General features: G+C 40.3%; 1 protein-coding gene across 4 annotated transcripts in view; it reads right to left on the bottom strand.

The window, feature by feature from the left end:
- The window catches only part of SEMA3D (semaphorin 3D), a 128,606-nt gene that overhangs the window by 14,175 nt on the left and 96,776 nt on the right, over positions 1 to 17,655 (bottom strand). For all 4 annotated transcript variants that reach the window (XM_053942338.1, XM_053942337.1, XM_053942336.1 and 1 more), the window contains exons 12-15: positions 7,849 to 8,071; positions 4,688 to 4,776; positions 2,801 to 2,842; positions 1,420 to 1,577 (exon numbers count right to left, since the gene is read on the bottom strand). In XM_053942338.1, the coding sequence (XP_053798313.1) occupies positions 1,420 to 1,577; positions 2,801 to 2,842; positions 4,688 to 4,776; positions 7,849 to 8,071 (512 nt within the window). The remainder of the gene's footprint in view (positions 1 to 1,419; positions 1,578 to 2,800; positions 2,843 to 4,687; positions 4,777 to 7,848; positions 8,072 to 17,655) is intronic.

A 17,655-nucleotide genomic window follows, 5' to 3' on the forward strand; every position in this document is an offset into this window, starting at 1 on the left:
GGGTTACATGAACTCACCGTGATTTACTGTTATTTCAATGTAATAGCACTAAAAAAAAAGTAAACTCTTCCTCTGTGTATGACTGCATTTAATTCACAAGAGCTATGGAAAAAAAATGTAAACTTTTTCAATTTTTCAGTAGAAGAATTGGAGACCCAGGAAAGAACTGGTTCTTCCCTCACAAGCAACAGCAGTAGGACCTCCTGTGTGCAGAGTACGGCCTTGGAAGGAGAGCAGGTTGCCAAGGCTGATCTGTTCACTGAGCAAAAGCTGTAGACATGCTGGAAGCACAGCCTTCAGCACAGAAGGAAAACATTCAAGTAACTGATCCGCTGCAGGATTCCCAGGGCCAGTCACCCATTCTTTGCTTTGGAGACACAGACTTCTGGCCTTCCCTTCAAGCTGCACATCTGTTAAAAAGCACGGACCATCGATCTCCGTGTCCCAGCCCACCTCAGACTTCAGCAAGCCTCATGTGTCACTAACTTTGCAGTGAGCCTGAACACTTGCTTTTCTCCTTTCTTTTATGCTTCTCTGAGTTTAGTTTGCTTTGGCTATGAGGGAGAACACATAAAGTTTCTTGACACCATGACATGATAACTTATGAGTCATTAACTTCAATGGCTCAGGACCCAGCCCTGTGACCCTTAAGGTAGAAAGTGTCATTCCAGAGCCTGAGCTCAAACTGGAACCCCACTGCAAGAATTACTGTTAGGAGGACTTTGTCCAAAGCAGAATGAATAAGCTGTGATGGACTCTGGTTCCAGCTAAATCAGCCAAAAACTTCAGGAGACACATCCAGCAGCTTAGGCGCTTCACTGCTAGACCCTGCAGTGTGCTCTCCCTCCATCCACATCCAAGGTGCTGTCCTAGCTGGTGGGTTCAGAAAATTCAGATTAAGCTTCTTTCACTGTGGAAAGACTCCTGCCATTGTGGTCAAATCATGGTACTTAAATCTCTGTCTCCCTCTCATGGCTAGACCACAAATACAATTGTTGAGTTAGGTCAGGGAACTAAATATATTTTATTATTGACCACTCTGCGATGCTATGTTAAACTCTGCTTTCTAACTGCTCTGCAAAAGTCAGAAGCTTAAGAGAAGCTCTTGCCTCTTGGGCAGAGTTAGCCACAACCTGGACCTCCATTGGAGCATCTTGTGCCTTAAAGCATTCAGCATAAAAAAGGAAAGTGATGGATTTATGATCTTTGCTGCACTAGCCAAGTTACTGTCACACACACTTAAACAAAGCTATGTTGTCTTCACAGCTCTTCAAGCAGAAATGTGAAACATGGCTAGAGTATGATCACATTTTAAGGCAAATGATATGCTAAGTAAAAAGGCAACAACTTATGAATTGGAACATCTAAAATTCTTGCAAGTAGCAAGATCTTTTACAGTACATCGTGGTTTTTTCTTACCTTTTAGAAGTGGGGGCATATCTGGAACAAGAGTTTCCATCCCAGGCACAGTATGGGTCTCTGGCAAGGCAGCAGTCTGCACAAGCCTTCCCATACGTGTGACATCTGTGCAGAGAGAGCTGAACCAATCCATCCCTGGAACCAATGTACAATTGTTGCTGCAAATCAGGCAAAGCGAATTAATTAGGAGTGTTCTCCAAGTAGCCAGTGTAAAAAGTTCCCTTCTTCAGTGCCACAGTTGCATACTTTTAACCTTATCCCAGATTTTGTAAAATAAGGGAAAAATTCCTCCTTTACTGTAAAATGTTTCTCAGGGCTCAGTGTGAACTGGTCTGTGCCCATCCATCCCAGCAACACAGCAGAGAGGAAAGGGGACTGCAGTCCTGGAAAGACACCAGCACTCAACACCCTCACACCTTTAGATGTGTGCTGTAGTGAAAGATCAGAACCACACCACGGAAAGAATGGCTTAATAACACATTTGAAAGCGAGTGCTGGATAGTCATTATGTTAACAATCTGGGAACTAGGGGTGACCTTGTGTGAATGAACTTCATGTTCTGCTTCTGATCCTGAGGTAGGGTGGGGATAATGTTACTCCCCTCTCCCCAGTGTGCAAGTGGATTGCTTGTGGAGCCAAGGGTGGTCCAAGCTAGAGCTGGCTCATGCAGCACTTCCATCTGGCCTGCCACCTTTTTTCATGGGAGATGGGACCCAGCTGTGCTGTGCGTGCCTGAAAGGCAAAATACCTCCTCCCGTGTGAGTGAGCCGTGTTGTGCCAGAGCTGCTCTGGCCACTTCTGCAGGTCAGGGAGGGGTGGCTCTGGTGTCACACTGCCTCCTGAACATGCACGGAGCCATCACAGATCTTGGAGCTGCCATAAAACCCTTTCCCATCAGGAGATACCGTGCTGGGACCGGCCCCTGCGCTGCCAGGGTTGGACCACCCAGATTCAGGCTGCAGTTTTAGAGGAGGGGGACTGGCTGTGTGCATACAAATTTCAGCACAGTGAGGCCCTGATCTCTCCTGACTACTAATAAAAATAAAAACAAAAATAGTAATAATAATTTATTACTAGATTGTAAAGAGACAAGTATTTCTGGAGGCTGGAAAAAGAATGTGCATTGGCTTCACTTTCAAATCCCACTACCATATGACTAAAGGTTTGTTTCCCTGAATAATTACCAGCCTGGGTACACAAATTACTGTTTGTAAGCAAATAGGAATTAGTCAGGGAAACAATTTCAAACATATCTCCTTCCTTCCAGTCACATTTTAAGAGCCATCCATGGAAAGCTTGGCTACTAAACAACAGGCGTCACCTGAAAATAGTTGTTCAATGTACCCCATATCCTCCAGTAGTTAAACAAGATTATGATTACCTGTTTCTGAGAAATTTCCATGGTTGAGATAAATGAAGGATGCTGAAAAATAAAATAGCAAGGTGTATTAAAGTTTACAATTGTTATAAAGGTTGTAATGTTTACAAATTTCCTGCTCTTAGTGAAAAAGAGAGCAAGACTTAACACACAATAAGCAAATAAAATTACAAGTTCATTTGCATGGTTTAAAAAATATGAAAAAAATCCCCAAGCAACAGAAAATCAAGAAATTCATGCTGCCAAAAAGAACTCCCATAAATTTCCCCAGTTGGAAGGAGGGAATTAGCTTCTCAGAGTTTGCTATCTACTCTGTCCTGGGCAATGAGCCTTTACATCAAGTTTAGCTCATATTAAGCACTATTTGAAAGGTTTAGTTGCCATTTAAGGGATACACAGGCAGATCTCTGCACCAGAATATATTTCATGGCTATGAGAGACAGTGAAATTTTTGTCTGTGACTGATGTAAGAACAGCACAAAGCTCAGGGTATTAGCTATCACCCAGCAGAAGATTAATCTAAGCCTATTGTTTAATATTAATGCAGTTTGAGGAAATAAAGCACATTTTTTCATCCATTACCCCCTTCAATTTTCTGGATTCAAAAACACAGAGGTAGCAGTTATAAACATTACCAATAAAGAAGTGAAGGAATGTCTGCTGAGTAGAAAAAAAATGACTTCTTTTTTGTTTTAAATATGATATGGCACATTTTCCCTTGACGTTATGTTTTAAGAATGCAGCAAATTGGTGCATATACTGGAACTGCTCATTATTTGGCAGGCCACTGACTAATCTTGGTATTTGCTGAGTGATATTTATAATTGGTGTCCAAGACAATGGGAAGAAGACATAGAGATCCTTTAAATCAAAGTTTCATCATACACGTGACATGTCAAAAGGCATATGAAGAAATGAACTCTTTGAAATAATTGGTAATGATCCTGTGCTTACACTCAGAAAAGTCCCAAATTCATTTATTCAATACGGACAACAATTTGGGCTGGACAGTACATAGGAGAGAGGATGTGGGAGAAATTAATCAAAATGCTGTGGATGCAGATGAACTTTGATGGAAAAGCAAAGTGAAAACTGAAGAAGAGCTGTGCAGCATGAAAAGAAAGCAAAGTGAGAATGCAAAGAACTAAGAAGAAACTAATAAATGGAAAAGAAAATCAGCAGGGAAGACAAAGGTTTCCATTTTTCTGATGTAAAAATATGTTGATGTCAGCTCTTTTACCGGCACTGAAGTTAATCAGAAATTGTTCTTGCGCAACAAAAAGAATCTTGGGCTTTTTACAAGCTGTATTTATGAAGAAGTCATTGGTGTTAGCAGGGTTCTGGTTACAGAATAACCAAGTCAAAATGGTCAAAAATACTGAGTCAGCCTTCACCAATAAATTAAAGCACACTGATAATCAAAACTAACTTATTTTTTAATTTCCTTATGTTTTCAATTCCCAATGTTGCTATTTTAAAGGATTTCTCTGCACCCATGGAAATTTTTGTGTTTGTCTTTTAAAAATTATGATTGTACCTACAATACTGCCAATGCCAATTGGGCCATAGAAAATTTTACATTAAAAATACAATACTAGTATTTTAATATGTATAAATAATAAAAAATGTGGGTTCATAATAAGATTTTAAACTAGAACAAAGCAGGCTAAATGACACTTTCTACGGCTTTGAAAAATCACGGTCTGATTATTTTTGGACATTTTTCAATTGACTTGCCCAAAGAATACCAAGGCATTTAAAAATTTACATAGTGTCCCTCTGGAAACTTGAACGAGTTCCAGTAAACAAACAACCAGACAGACAAAGCCAGTTTGGTCCATGAAGTCCCCTGAATAATACTTAATTGATGTTGTGGCTATTAATGCTTACCTTGAATATCTGCAGCTCTTCCAGGACTACCTCCTCCTTGGTCCACTTCTCCTTTGTGATACTCACAACCTTCAGGACTGTGCCTACATCTGAAACAAATGTGCCTCATGTAAAACCCTCAGGTATGCTTCAATAGGTATGGGCCATTCCATTTCCTGCCCTGTAGATAAAGCTAATCCATGAGGGATGTTGCTATCCAACCACATCTATCCCCACTGCATCCACTGCTGCCTGAAGAGCTCTCCATACAGTGCATTTATGGTTTCACTGTATGGCTGAGCCAACACACTCACAGGCTGCTCCTGGCAGGGATGGTCCAACTCTCCTGCTACACAAACACACAAACACGGACAAGCATGTCCATGCTGCCAGCTACAAGTTTCTGCATTTCCCTGAGCCAGAACTGGGGCTCATCTGACCCCAAAGAGAACGGGGCTCAAGGGACTAAATTGGCAGAAAATTATTTCCTCTTTTTTATAGAGTTCATTTGTTTCCAGTATAGCTCCTTAATCAGAAATAAGGAGCTCATTTTAATGCAATGAGTTAAGCAATTCACTTTTAAAATTTATTTTTTCATTTTAGGATTTTGTTTTTTTTTAAAAAACACTTCATTCAGCATCAAAATCTTAATTTATTCATTACTTCTTTGGGGTCAGAAGGATTTTTTAAAGTTAGATCTATTCCTCAATTTTAACCTGAATTCTTGCTTGGTGAAAAAATATAGCTGCTCATTTCATGTCAGAGCATTACACATTAGTGAATCTTGAATGGCCTTAAAAAGAGCTCAGAAATTGCTCAGGGGAAATGGGTTGGGTGCTGGGATGTGGGAATGATGCAGTGCAGCTTAGTCCTAAGCTCTACACATAGTATTGAAATAATGAAAAATAAGACACTGTAAGGGAAAGAATGATATTTTCATTCTTCTTTTCCCAAACTACTGAAGTTCATATTACCAATCAAAGCCAAATTATTACAGTTTGCCTTACGAATTAGAGGGTTTTTTTCAGAGTTTGTTTGACATAATTGCCAAAGCCTGCACATGTACAAGTTGGTTGTGTACATTCAAATGTATGATAAGCTACTGATCTTCTGCGGCTCAACATCTCCTGGGTTGTTATATCCTTATTCAGTCTCTCTATACAACTGAAATTTTAACGTTAATTCTTCAATTCTTAATTATCTTTAATTTCTTTCCTTACAATGAGTTTAGAGGGTAAAAGAGGACAAAACCACACACTTAGAGAAAATAAAATTCACTTTTAAGGAAGGCATTGCAGAAAAATAAAAGTCTGCATATTGTGGAGTGCCATCTAGTGACTGCACGGTACTTGCCGGCCTTGACACCTCTAAACCTGACTACTTACACTTGAAGTGTTTGTCTTAGTGCCAGGTAGTAAAAGTTAACCTTGGAGTATTCAATTGCTGGTGTCTCAGTATCATTTTATTTCCACAAAAAACTTTAAAATGGAGGATAACAAACATCTGGCTCTACAGCCACTAAAAGAGTATTTCGTACATTTTTACAAGTGAACTCATCTTCTCAGGCAGCTAAATTTCAAATTACTTCTTCTCACTCTTACCACAAGGAAAATAAGTTGCAGTGAGCATTCCCAAATCCTAGGCATCACACAGTTTGGGAGTGAGTTCCTTTTACTTTGCTGACTATATTAATACTGCTCTCAGAAAGCAACAAGGATTTTCCATCATCATGCCTAAAGCTCATCCCCAGTCTTCTCAGCCAGCAGGGGAGAAAACAGCACTTTAATGGTCTTCTTTAATGAAAGTCTGCTTTTTTTCTCTGACACCACTGCACTAACTTTGGATCACAGAGGGTCTGTGACATTGTCTCGTTTTGGAAGACAAGGGTTGTGAAACCAATTTTGCTGAAAGACATAAAAGTTCTGAGAGAAAGGCTATCTCTAGACTCCTGTGTGGTGTAACACAGGTAGAAAACTCTTCAAAGCTGAGACAACCCACATGTTACAAGAGATTATGCTCTCTGACAATTAACTCCTTTCCTCAAATTACTTCAGAATACCCACACATATCAAATTGTGCTATATGACAAAATTTGCTCATAAACCAGATGAAATGCTGGGCAATCCAACACCACTGGGGTAGGATTCAAACTGAAATCCTAATTTCCCTGCAGCTCCTGGCAGTAGTTCATCCATTGCCCTTGGATAAACCTTGCCACCTCTATGTACCTCAGTTTCACCTTCTCTGAGTTAGGGATAATGGCAACGACCTCCTTACTAAAGCACTCAGATCTACCAGTGAAAAGTGCTTGCTAAGACCTATACAGAATAAGAGTGAGACAATGTTGAATTATGAAATAAGAACAAAAAATCCCAGTGGAGTAATGTGGTAGATTATTACTTCAGAAATGTGATGAATAGGTATATTCACATTCCTTAGCACACCTTGCTGTAGGGTGATTCATCCAATAATTCTAAATTTAATAACTATAGGAAAACTAGGCCTTTTCCTTAAGGCATTTATCTATTATAAAAATGCAAATAGATAAATAATTATCCATAGAAAAACAGCAAAGCAGTTTTTTCCTTGACAGAATAGCTTAACCTCTCTGTTCAATCCTGTTTGTCACATTTGGAGCTATCACGTTACTAATTTTTATCTTTAAAATTAGTTGAGTGGAATTGTTGCCTTAGGCTCTATTTGAAATCCTTAAGTGTTCAGCATCACATGAGATAAAATGCTGAACCACCATGTCACTACTGAAAATAGGAAATGCTCCTTGAAGCCATCAAGGTAATTTCTTTTTTCTTTTAATAGTTTTATTGATGTACTTTCAGCAGGAAGTGAGACTACCATGTAATGTAAAGACAGATACTGAGTAGTATTTGGAGGGTAAGAAAGTTCAGGTACTCTGACCCCTAAACAGTTTATCACCTAGGCAGCAGGAGGCATTAAAATCCCAACAGTAGTAATGTCCTGAACTGACAAATTAATTTAATTTAAGCACTTGCATTGAGATTTGGACCAGAACCAGTAGCACCTATATACTTCCTGTAACTGTATGCATAGGAAAAAGATGTTAACCTAGAGTTTTATTCAGGTTTATTCAGGACCTACTGGACTAAAGGTGCTCTAAAAGGATGGGGTCTGTGCAGAATGACACTAGAAGTTCTCTCCCATACCTGTTCCTAGGAAAATTACATCATACTGCCCGTCCTCTGCCATGACGTGGTCCACCACAATCTGAGTGAGGCGATAGTCCACGTTGATGCGCGTGAACACCGGCGCTCCCGTCACCGGGTAAACCGACTTGTACATCAGCGGGTGCCGCCTGATGAAGCTGATGACTTCATCAGGGAAGTCCCTAGTAGACTTTATGAGAGGATCGTAGGTTTTGCTTGGACACTGAACGACAGAGAACAAGGATATGAGAGGAATTTTAGGAAAGAAGTACAAGTAGAAATCAAGCTTTCCACAATAACATTTGCAAAGCCAGTAATAATCATATTTTTCCGTGATTCTTCTCATCCCAAAGCAGCACTTGGTCACCAATACCTCATTTATTGAAAGAATTGATTTAGAACCAGAGAAATTCTCATGATGGGCTGAGTATGGGTGCAGAGAATTCTGCTCCTTGTTCCCTGCCACACTCACAGCCATAACACCACTTAGGTGGTGACAAGGAGAGGAAAGGAGACCTGCCATGCTCTGCAGGACTTACTTCTGGGCACAGCTAGCAGCACAGTTAAAATTTGCTGCAGGCTGACCGGAGCAGAGCTGGTACCCAGAGCAGGGGCTGCCAACAGCAAGCCTGGGCTGCCCTCCCGTGGCTGCTGCGGGAGGAGTACATGCACTTTAAGTGCAGCATCTCAAGGTTTTTCTGCTTTTAGTGTCTCTGTTCCTTTTTCCAAAGTTGCCTGAGTTTCTGCCTCAGTTTTTGCCTTTGGCCTGAAATCAGAGGCCATGGCTTTTCCTTGCATATGGCCTGAAATCAATTCATTTTCAGTGAACTATACTTCCTATACATCACACATATTCTCCAGATGCCAGACAATCCCTGTGGCTCATTACGTCTCAAAAGTGACTTCCTTATTCACTGAGCTGACACTCTTGTCCAGGCCTTCTATTAGACCCCTACTGACAAACTGATCACTCCGCCTGTTTCTTTAGCTTACACAAAGTTGGTTCCAACATATCTTGCCTGAAGACCACCCACAAACCTACCTCTTCAACCTCCATCAGACTTTTTCCCTTCTATGCCTTACAGGGTAAACCCAAGGGCATATGTGCAAGGTGGTTCATTTTGGTGACCCATGATCTCTCATAACCTATTTCTGCTTTCTTTCCACAACTGTTTGCATCTCTTTTCTGTCCCTTCTTTTACAATTGAAACCAAGCCTAAGAAAATTTCTGTTTTGAATCTGGAGGCATCTAGATGTGTTACTGAGGAACTAAAATTCTGGATAAGATGAACTGGACTCATTATTCCAGTTGGTGACAACCTTTCACATATGAACTATTCATTGGTTATTTTTTGATAGTTTTTAATAAAGTAATCTCTGTGTTTACTGCCAGGTGGAGCTCTAACACAGCCTGTGAAGAAAGAACTGTGATCTGGTAATACCTCTGTATTCTATCAAGAGTAAGTTAAGATTTGTGGTGAAGTTGCTCTACAGTCCCCCTTCATAGCAGTTTTTGACAAAGACTTTAGATCACACTTCCAACTACCCAGTTTGACATGTGCTGAATCTATGGTGCCAGTTAAGGGCTTATGGTTAGGATTTCTTCCATTATGTAAGGTAGAGTAGCAACGAAACACAAATTTCTGACTGAGGGAAAAGCTTCACAAAAGTATCTGAGACTAACTGTATATTCAGAGACAAAACAGGCCAGCAAAGCAAAGACCAGCTGATGTTAGACATCCCCATATATGGCCACACCTGAAATGTCTGTTGGGGTCAATTCCTGGTCTACCTTAGACCCCAAACACTGTCACAGCACTGCCACAGGGAAGGTGACTCTTGGAGCATGCCTAAACTACAGCAAAGCCCGTCTTAACATTAAACAAAGAGTGACTAGGGGTCTGCACTTGAACCTGACCTCTGTTTTTAGTTAACAGAGCTGTAACCCCAGTGATTTAAGAGTCTGCAGCCTATTTCCATTCCTTGCTTGAACTGAATGTTATGGCTACCTAGAGCACTAACAGACTTTGTGCAAGTGTCCACTTGCTTAGTGTTGTTTCAATCTGTGAGAGTTAAGCCCCTGCATCTCCATCTTCATAACGGATCTGAAATAATTTATTGAAAAAAATCTTAAGCCCCTGGATCATCTAATAGCTTTTGACAATTTCCCCATGGACAGTAAACCTGTGCCAATTTGAATTAAGATAAATTCCATCACACAGTAATTTTTGTTTCATTGTACAATTCCATTTATGGCTGTGAAAGAACAGACAAGTAAAAGAAAAAAAAGGGTTGTATCATCCTGTGATATCCACCCAAAAGACATTCCTTGAAGATACAGTCAAATACAAGTAAGAAAAAAGAAAAGGAAAGTCCTGTTGAAAAAAACAGTTCCACTGGAAACATATTACAGGGAATTATCCCTACAGGATTTGTGCCAGCAGTCCTATAAGCCCTCTGGCTTGCTGGGCATCATCTCCCACATTCTGTTTTCTGGTGTGCTTTTAGGAAGTCTTTGCAAGATTACATCCTTGCAGTGGGCTGTATTCAGCTTGGCTTTTGAAGATAATAATATCAGTAGAATAATTTCACAAAGAAATATGACTTTGGAACAAAAAGTAGACTTTGGGATTAAAAAATTATGTTTACCTTTAGAGGTGTTGAAAAAAAGTTTTTTTGGGATAGAGAGAAACGTGGTAACTTTAATTGTCTTTGAATCAGAGTTTTGCATTAATTTATTCTATAAAGGATGAGAAACAAATTCATCTCTTCAACTTCCCAACCATGCAGTAACTCTCTTCCCCCTCCCAGTGGACTACAGGTTGATTTTCCCCATATGTCCCTTTTCTGTGGTTCATGTTCTCACCCATTACTCAGAGCGACCATCTGCATCTACTGGAAATGTGCTGATTGCTCACCTATTAACAACTCAATTCCAGAAGCCCATTTCTATGTGAAAAATGGGAGTAGCCGCTTCAGTCTTAAAGATCTAGATTTTTGCCAAAAATCCATCATCGGAGGAAGATGAGGGCAGTGACATCACTTACTAAAAAACACTGGGATAAAATTTCTGACAATATGGAACTATAGAGCTGCTACAGTAATCCTAAAGGCCCAAGCCCTACTATGCAGGGAAATACAGGGAAATCGTCTGCCAGCTGGAATAGTTAATTTAGTAGAAATAAGGACTAATGGTTTGATCCAAAGATCTGCTTCAATCAACAGCGTCTTTTCCAATCATTTCAGTGGGCTTTGGACCCTATCCTAAGACAGCATGGCCACCAAGAACAGCTGGGCAGGTGTGACTGTTATGCTTGGCCAAGAGAGTTATTTCCAGAGGCGTCACTCACTGTGGCATGATGGATGGAACAGGGGAATGAGAAAGTCATTTTGGCTACCCTTTGGCAAAGTTCTCAGGCAGTTTTTTAAATCTGTGTCCACCCATCATTGCAGAACAATTCCTGTAGGCTTGTGCTTCCTTTCCTAGCAATCAGTAGGATGTAGGATGGTCAAATGGGTGAGTGAAACAACTTTTCATGTCTGAAAATGTGAGTTCACATCCTGTTGCAGGTCTCATGACAGTGGGACCGGTGTTCTCTGCCCAGTTCATAGTTCATTTATTCACATCATCAGCACCAGATGCTGTCTCAGATATGTGACATCTCCCACTGGGGACAATAAGATCATTTTATATCAAATGTCACAGGAGTAGGTTGGCAGAGTTGTTTCATGTGGACTACAAGGGAATCTGGCTTCATAGAAGTTCTCATAACACTATCACTGTGCTCTCTGAGCACCTTCAGCTTTTGCTATAGGGTGGGATTCATTTCACCTTATCTAGATTTTAATCTTGGCTGCATGTGAACTTCAGAGAAGAACAGCTTTTCTTCTCACAGAAGGCTATCTTTCTCTTTCTGATAGAGAATTCTAAACAAGCAAGCTCAGATTTGATGCTCCTCTTCTAGATAGCTGATATCAAATGAAATTAATCACATTACATCAGTCAAGTTCCTACCAATAGATAAGAATTTTGCAAGAAGCTTGTTCACCATATAATCTATTCTTTAGAGGCTGCTTAGGCCTTTGCTGCCATAAATAATAACTTGACAAAAATATATGTATCAAGAAATGAAGGATAAAACAAAACAAGACAACCACCCAAAACAAACAAAAACCCCCAAACCCAACAGAAACAGAGTTGGAAGTGCTAAGGGCATCTCTATTCAACTGCTGTATAAACACTGTGGCACAAATATTTTGAAAAATCAATAGTTACTTAAATTTATTGAAATGCCTTTTGTGTGAGCTCAGTTTGACAGTAATCACTCTGGACTAAGTCCTGATCCCACATGATCTACACAGATGCTTTCTCTTCCCTCACCTGTTATTTGTATCCGAATGTGGTCACACGGTGTAAGTTAAGGCTAATCTTCCTTAAATAAAAGCAAATACACACTAAATTAACACCACCACACATATGTAAGCTTTTCTCCTTTTTTCACTTGTCTTATTAAATTTGCAGCTTAGCAGAGTGCTGGATGTGTGGATCTCACACAATGCTGAGACATACAGTGTGACTGTGTTAACATTATGTGGGAAATGTGGCCAAGTTTCTCAAAAGCTGGTGCCAGAAGCTGGGCTCCTAAATAAACCTCCAATTTGCCAAACTGGATAGTGCTTCACACCATCCAGTGAACGTAGTAAGAGCTGCTGGATCTAACACCTATTAAAATGGTGGCAATTATTTGGGAATCTAGCTATAAGGTATGTGTACACAGATCCTTTTCATTAATGATGCATCTGAAAAGAGAATGTTGTTTCCCTGGGAACTTCAAAAGGTCTTCAATTACAAGTGTGTTGAAAATCCCAGTTTAAAACTGTCCTGTCACATGTATCCTGAGACCCACTTAACACTAATACTCAAGCACCTGCAGGGTAGGGTAGATTGATCATATTGAGTGAAGTAGACATCTGCTTGCTTTTATTATGTCCAGGCTGGGAATTTTTATGGATTTCAGAAGGAGAAGTGAGAACCATGCCAGCAAGTCACTCTTGTGAGTACTGGAAGTATCCAGTATGAAACATGAAAGACTGAAGTATTTCTTAAACCTCTCCCATATCAGAGAATTAGATGTCTTAGTCTGGGCTTCCCTCCTTGAGGAGGTGTCCCTTGTCCTGGGATCTCCTTGCTCCCTCCTGTTGAAGGTGTTTTACTTTTCATAGGTTAATTACTTCTCATCTTAGCAAAACTATTAAGTGTTAAGTTTTCCAGGCTCTAAATAAGTTGTCTTATCACTGATTCATCAAGTAAACAGCGGATAAAATAAAGGAACTACCTTCATCCTCTCACTTCTGTTTTAAATGGGGACCTCCTCCAACACAGCCAACACACTGAAGGTGAAACTTGGGTTCCTGAGAAGCCTAAATACCATGTGGCTTCTTTTCTGTAGACTGATCAGAGCTGCACAATCCATTTTGTATTTGTCTACAATGTCTACAAAACCCCTCAATACTCTCTACAAGATGAGCGAGTTGTACCAGCAGGACTGAACATTCAGTGGGGAGACTTTCATAGTGACCTTGAAGGTACTCAGTGAACCTGGAGGAGGGCTGGAGTGAGGGGAACAAATCAGGTTTGTAGGAGAAAAACAAACAGTGACAATCTTAAATGGAATCAAACTCACTCTTCCGCCTCAATAAAAAGCACAAACAAAAATTTTAAGTCCCCTATTACTTTTTAATAGTTGTATCCCATAGCTTGTGTAAGATTTGCTCTTGTGTTTTTTTTTTGAGCACTTTGTATTGCTTTTGCATTTAACACATCTGTGCTCTTGATAGAAAAAGCTGAGAAAATCTGAGCCTAGCTGAGCTGAGAACAGCTGGATGAGTGAACTTGACTTTGCAGGTGGCACTTTGCAATTCTCTCCTGACCTCTGCCATGAGGAAAGGTGACAAGGTTTGCAACATTGCAAAAGGGTGTTAGGAGCTGGAAGGTGATTCATGTTGTGGAAAACAGGCTGGTAAGTAACAGGAGGTGTAGGAGGCTTTCTGAGGAAAAAAAACCCATAAAGTGAAACATTTCACTTAATTAAGCCGCCTATTTTACAGTAAAGAGATCAAAGGAGAGAGGAATTGGAAAAGCAAAAAATGCAGTCTGTCCCATAAAAGATAGGTGAAAGGGGAAGGTAAGTCTAAAAATAACAAGGGAAACCTGTGCAACCTTAACTGTTTTATGAACAAGCTTATTAAAGCAGCAAAACTAACCAGAAGGGAGGACAAGGGAGGCTTTTGGCAGGCAGTATTTCTCTGTGGCACAACCAAGTCCCAATGGACACCACATCTTGATCAGCCTGTACACTGGAATACCAGAAGAAATAAAGGAAGGGGTTTCACTGAAGAAAGAAGAGAAAGCAAAAGAGAGAGAGAAAAATATGAAGAAGGATGAAGCTGAGTCAGGGGAAGTTTAGCTTGAATATCAGGAAAAGGTTCTTCACCCAGAGGTTGGTTGGGCACTGGAACCCAAGCAGCCTCATAGGGTCCCCAGAGAAGTGGTTACAGATCCAGCCTGACAGAGCTCTGGAAGCATTTGGACAATTTTCTCATGTACATCGTTTGACTCTTGGGTGTCCTGCACAGGATCAGGAGTTGAACTCCATGATCCAAATGGGTCTCTTCTTCAGTGGATTCTATGATTCTAAGATTACATGATTACAGGAAAATCTGGTGAGTTGTAAGGAAACTCATTTAATAAAAAGAAAACACAAAGAATTCAAGAGCCCAGGACTGTATTCAGATCTGGAGTAGGAAGAGGTGAGACACTAAACTCTTCAAATGGACAAGAGCAGTGTGTTGGGCTGTTTCTTCTTATAGCTAAGTGACTCAGATTCTTACTTTGCTCATTCAGATGTTTGTTTTGATCTTTTGACAAATCAGATCGGTAAGATATCGAGACTCATCAAAAATACTTGCTGTAGCCTTGGCTAGCATTTAACAGTCCTGCATTCTGCAGTAGATCAGAATGAGTGTTAATCTGCATCTTTAAACACTGACATTCCTCTAAAAATCTGACCTTAATGACATTTACTTGCCACTCAATGAAATGAGTATGACTCCTGTGTACCCCATCAGAACTTCCAAATGGGCACTATGAGTTGCTGTGACAGTACAATTGCTGAAGCTCAATAAATAAACTAGAGAAGTTTTCTTTCTCCTAATTCACTGAAAATCTTGTTCAAATGTGATTTCTGGGAGGACATTATGAAAACTCTGCTTCAGAATACAGAACACATTTTAAAGGAAGCTCTCCATGATTTCTTTATTAATGGATAATTTCCTGAGAGAAACCCTAAGAGACTGGAATAAAACTGGATTTGTTATCTGGGGACAGCTGCAGATATGCAAGTCCAATTTCTCAAACAGCTAAAGCAGATAGAGCAAAAGCTCCCTTGGTTTTCAACTCACCCTTTGTGCTGGGACTGCCTGCTTCATGCTTTTCTGTCTGTCTCTTTTTATTTTCACCTTCCAAATGGAAAAAGATTTGAAGCTTTGCCTCTGTTTAATTCACATTATTTCCACTCACACTTTAATACCCCTGAGAGAACTTAAAGAGCTGTATGTTCTGCAGTGTCAGTGCTGTGGAGTGTGCCAGAGGTCCCCTGACACCGTGTCCAGAGGTGTTTTCATGACGGCAGAGGGCAGGCAGAGCCTGCCACAGCGCAGGGACATGAGCAGAGAGGGGCTGCTGCTGCCTGAACCCACTCAGCATTGCAAAGGCATGATATCATGGTCATGTTGGGAGTTTATCTCGCACACAAATTGCCACAGGAAGCATTTTGTCAAAATTTCAAAATCAAAGTAGTCACAGTCTCTATAGTGAGCAGCTTTATTTACTTAGGAGATAAAGGCAGCAGAGCAGAAAGTTAAATTAGGGTATGCAGTCTCCTGCTTCTGTATAAATGCTGAAAGGAAGGCAATGCATTTCTCAAAGCCAACAACCAAAAGAAATGCATTTCCTAGAATAGCCATTTTTAGACTTTGCCAGAAACTTAAAAGTATAGGAAATACAGAATCAGAGCAGTGTTAGTTATGCCAACTGTAGGCAACACTTACAAGGAGCTTAAATTTCAAAAATGTTCTAGTAATTTTAAAAAGGGTAGATTATCCCTCTGGCTTTGTTCTGAGCATTCCTGAACCACCTCACAGCTGAAAAAAAAGACAAAATTAATCTTTAAGGAAGAGCATTTCAGCATTCACACTGCAGTGGTCTTTAAGGTTCATGCTGCTTCTTTTCCTTGCCTTTTAGCACAGTACTGCTTTTCCAGACCCCACCCTAAATCCATTCATATCCAAGTTTGGCAAAGCCCATCACAAGCCAAGAGCGTGGCATGAATCTACTTATTTGGATACCCTACATCAAGGTACTGAGCCTGAAGTATTTTGCAGTCCAGCTGAGAGAACAGCTAAAAAACTATGAAGCAATACATTTACCTAATCTATATAGTAAATATGATCGATATCTTTCTTCTGACAGCTTTCCTCAGTAAATCCACTTCCTTTCTCAGTCCTTGGTCAGATAAACTCCTACAGAAATCCACTGACTGAAGGTTTGGAGGACTTTTAAGGTACTATTTTCTCACAGCTGTTATCAGGTGCTTAAAGGAAGCAGTTGGGGAGCTAAGGGTTGGCTTAAAGAAAATATTTATCTTTAAACTTTCCAACTTTTACAAAACTTGCAACCATGGATGTTCAAATCAGTGATAAAGATCAGCACTGACATGCTTCAGCATGGCATGTTTCCTTCCCTGTGAATCCCAGCTCAACCATGTGATGGCTAATACACTCAAAAATGCAATGAGCTTATGACCCGTCTATCTGTGCAAAGTGTTCATCCTTATGGGGCACTCTGAGTTTTTCAAGAGAGTTATTTTAATCTCTTTAGATGCCATGGGACCAGCTATTGTTCTCTCTGGCACCATTTTTGTAGCTAAAATTAAATTCATCTGATCTTCTTAACCAGCCATGGAAGTTGCACACACACAAAAAAAAATGAAATTTAATCTTCTTTTTGGGGGCACTGTGTATTTCACATGACAGAGAGATGTGTAAGATGGCAATGCCTAAATTGTCCAAATAATTGAGTTTTGCTCCATCAGGGCAGATCCTGGGCAGGCCAAATCAATTTCTGAGCTGTCCTGGTCTTTGGAGAGAGAGCTGCTCTGAGGTTCATCCTCAGCTGAAAGAAGGGAAGCAGCACTTGGGGCCTGACCTGCCGAGCGCTGGGACCACCACGTGCAACAAACAGCAGCACCTTGGACTATGCAGTTCAGCCCAGTGGAAGGATGAAGAAGAAAACACAGAGACACAAGGAAATGTGTGAAAAGATGAACTAAATTAAGTAGATAATGTGGCTTGAGCTAAACGTTACACCAGTGCTGAGGTCGGAGAAATAGTGCAGAAACATCCAGATGGCTTCTAGGCCACATCCAACACTGACTGCTCACGGTTGGCTGCCTAATACTTGTTCACTGAATACCTGACCAAGATAATGAAGAGGTATTCCAGATGAAATTGTTGCTCTTCTATATTTTTATGTGCTAATATTTGTCTAAAGTTGTGATGATGTTGTTAAAGTTGATGTGCTTTTTGAAAATACCATTTCTTCCTCATCTGTAATGTCAGCCTGACATCTGTAATGTCGCAAATTTAATTTGGAAATCAAATTTCCAAATTTAATACTGTGACAGAAGTGGGAAAAGAAAATTTTAATGAGTTTTTCAAAGTTTTCTTCCTCATTTTGGCCTGTTACAG

This window comes from Vidua chalybeata, chromosome 5 (assembly GCF_026979565.1).
Source record: "Vidua chalybeata isolate OUT-0048 chromosome 5, bVidCha1 merged haplotype, whole genome shotgun sequence".
Taxonomy (NCBI): domain Eukaryota; kingdom Metazoa; phylum Chordata; class Aves; order Passeriformes; family Viduidae; genus Vidua; species Vidua chalybeata.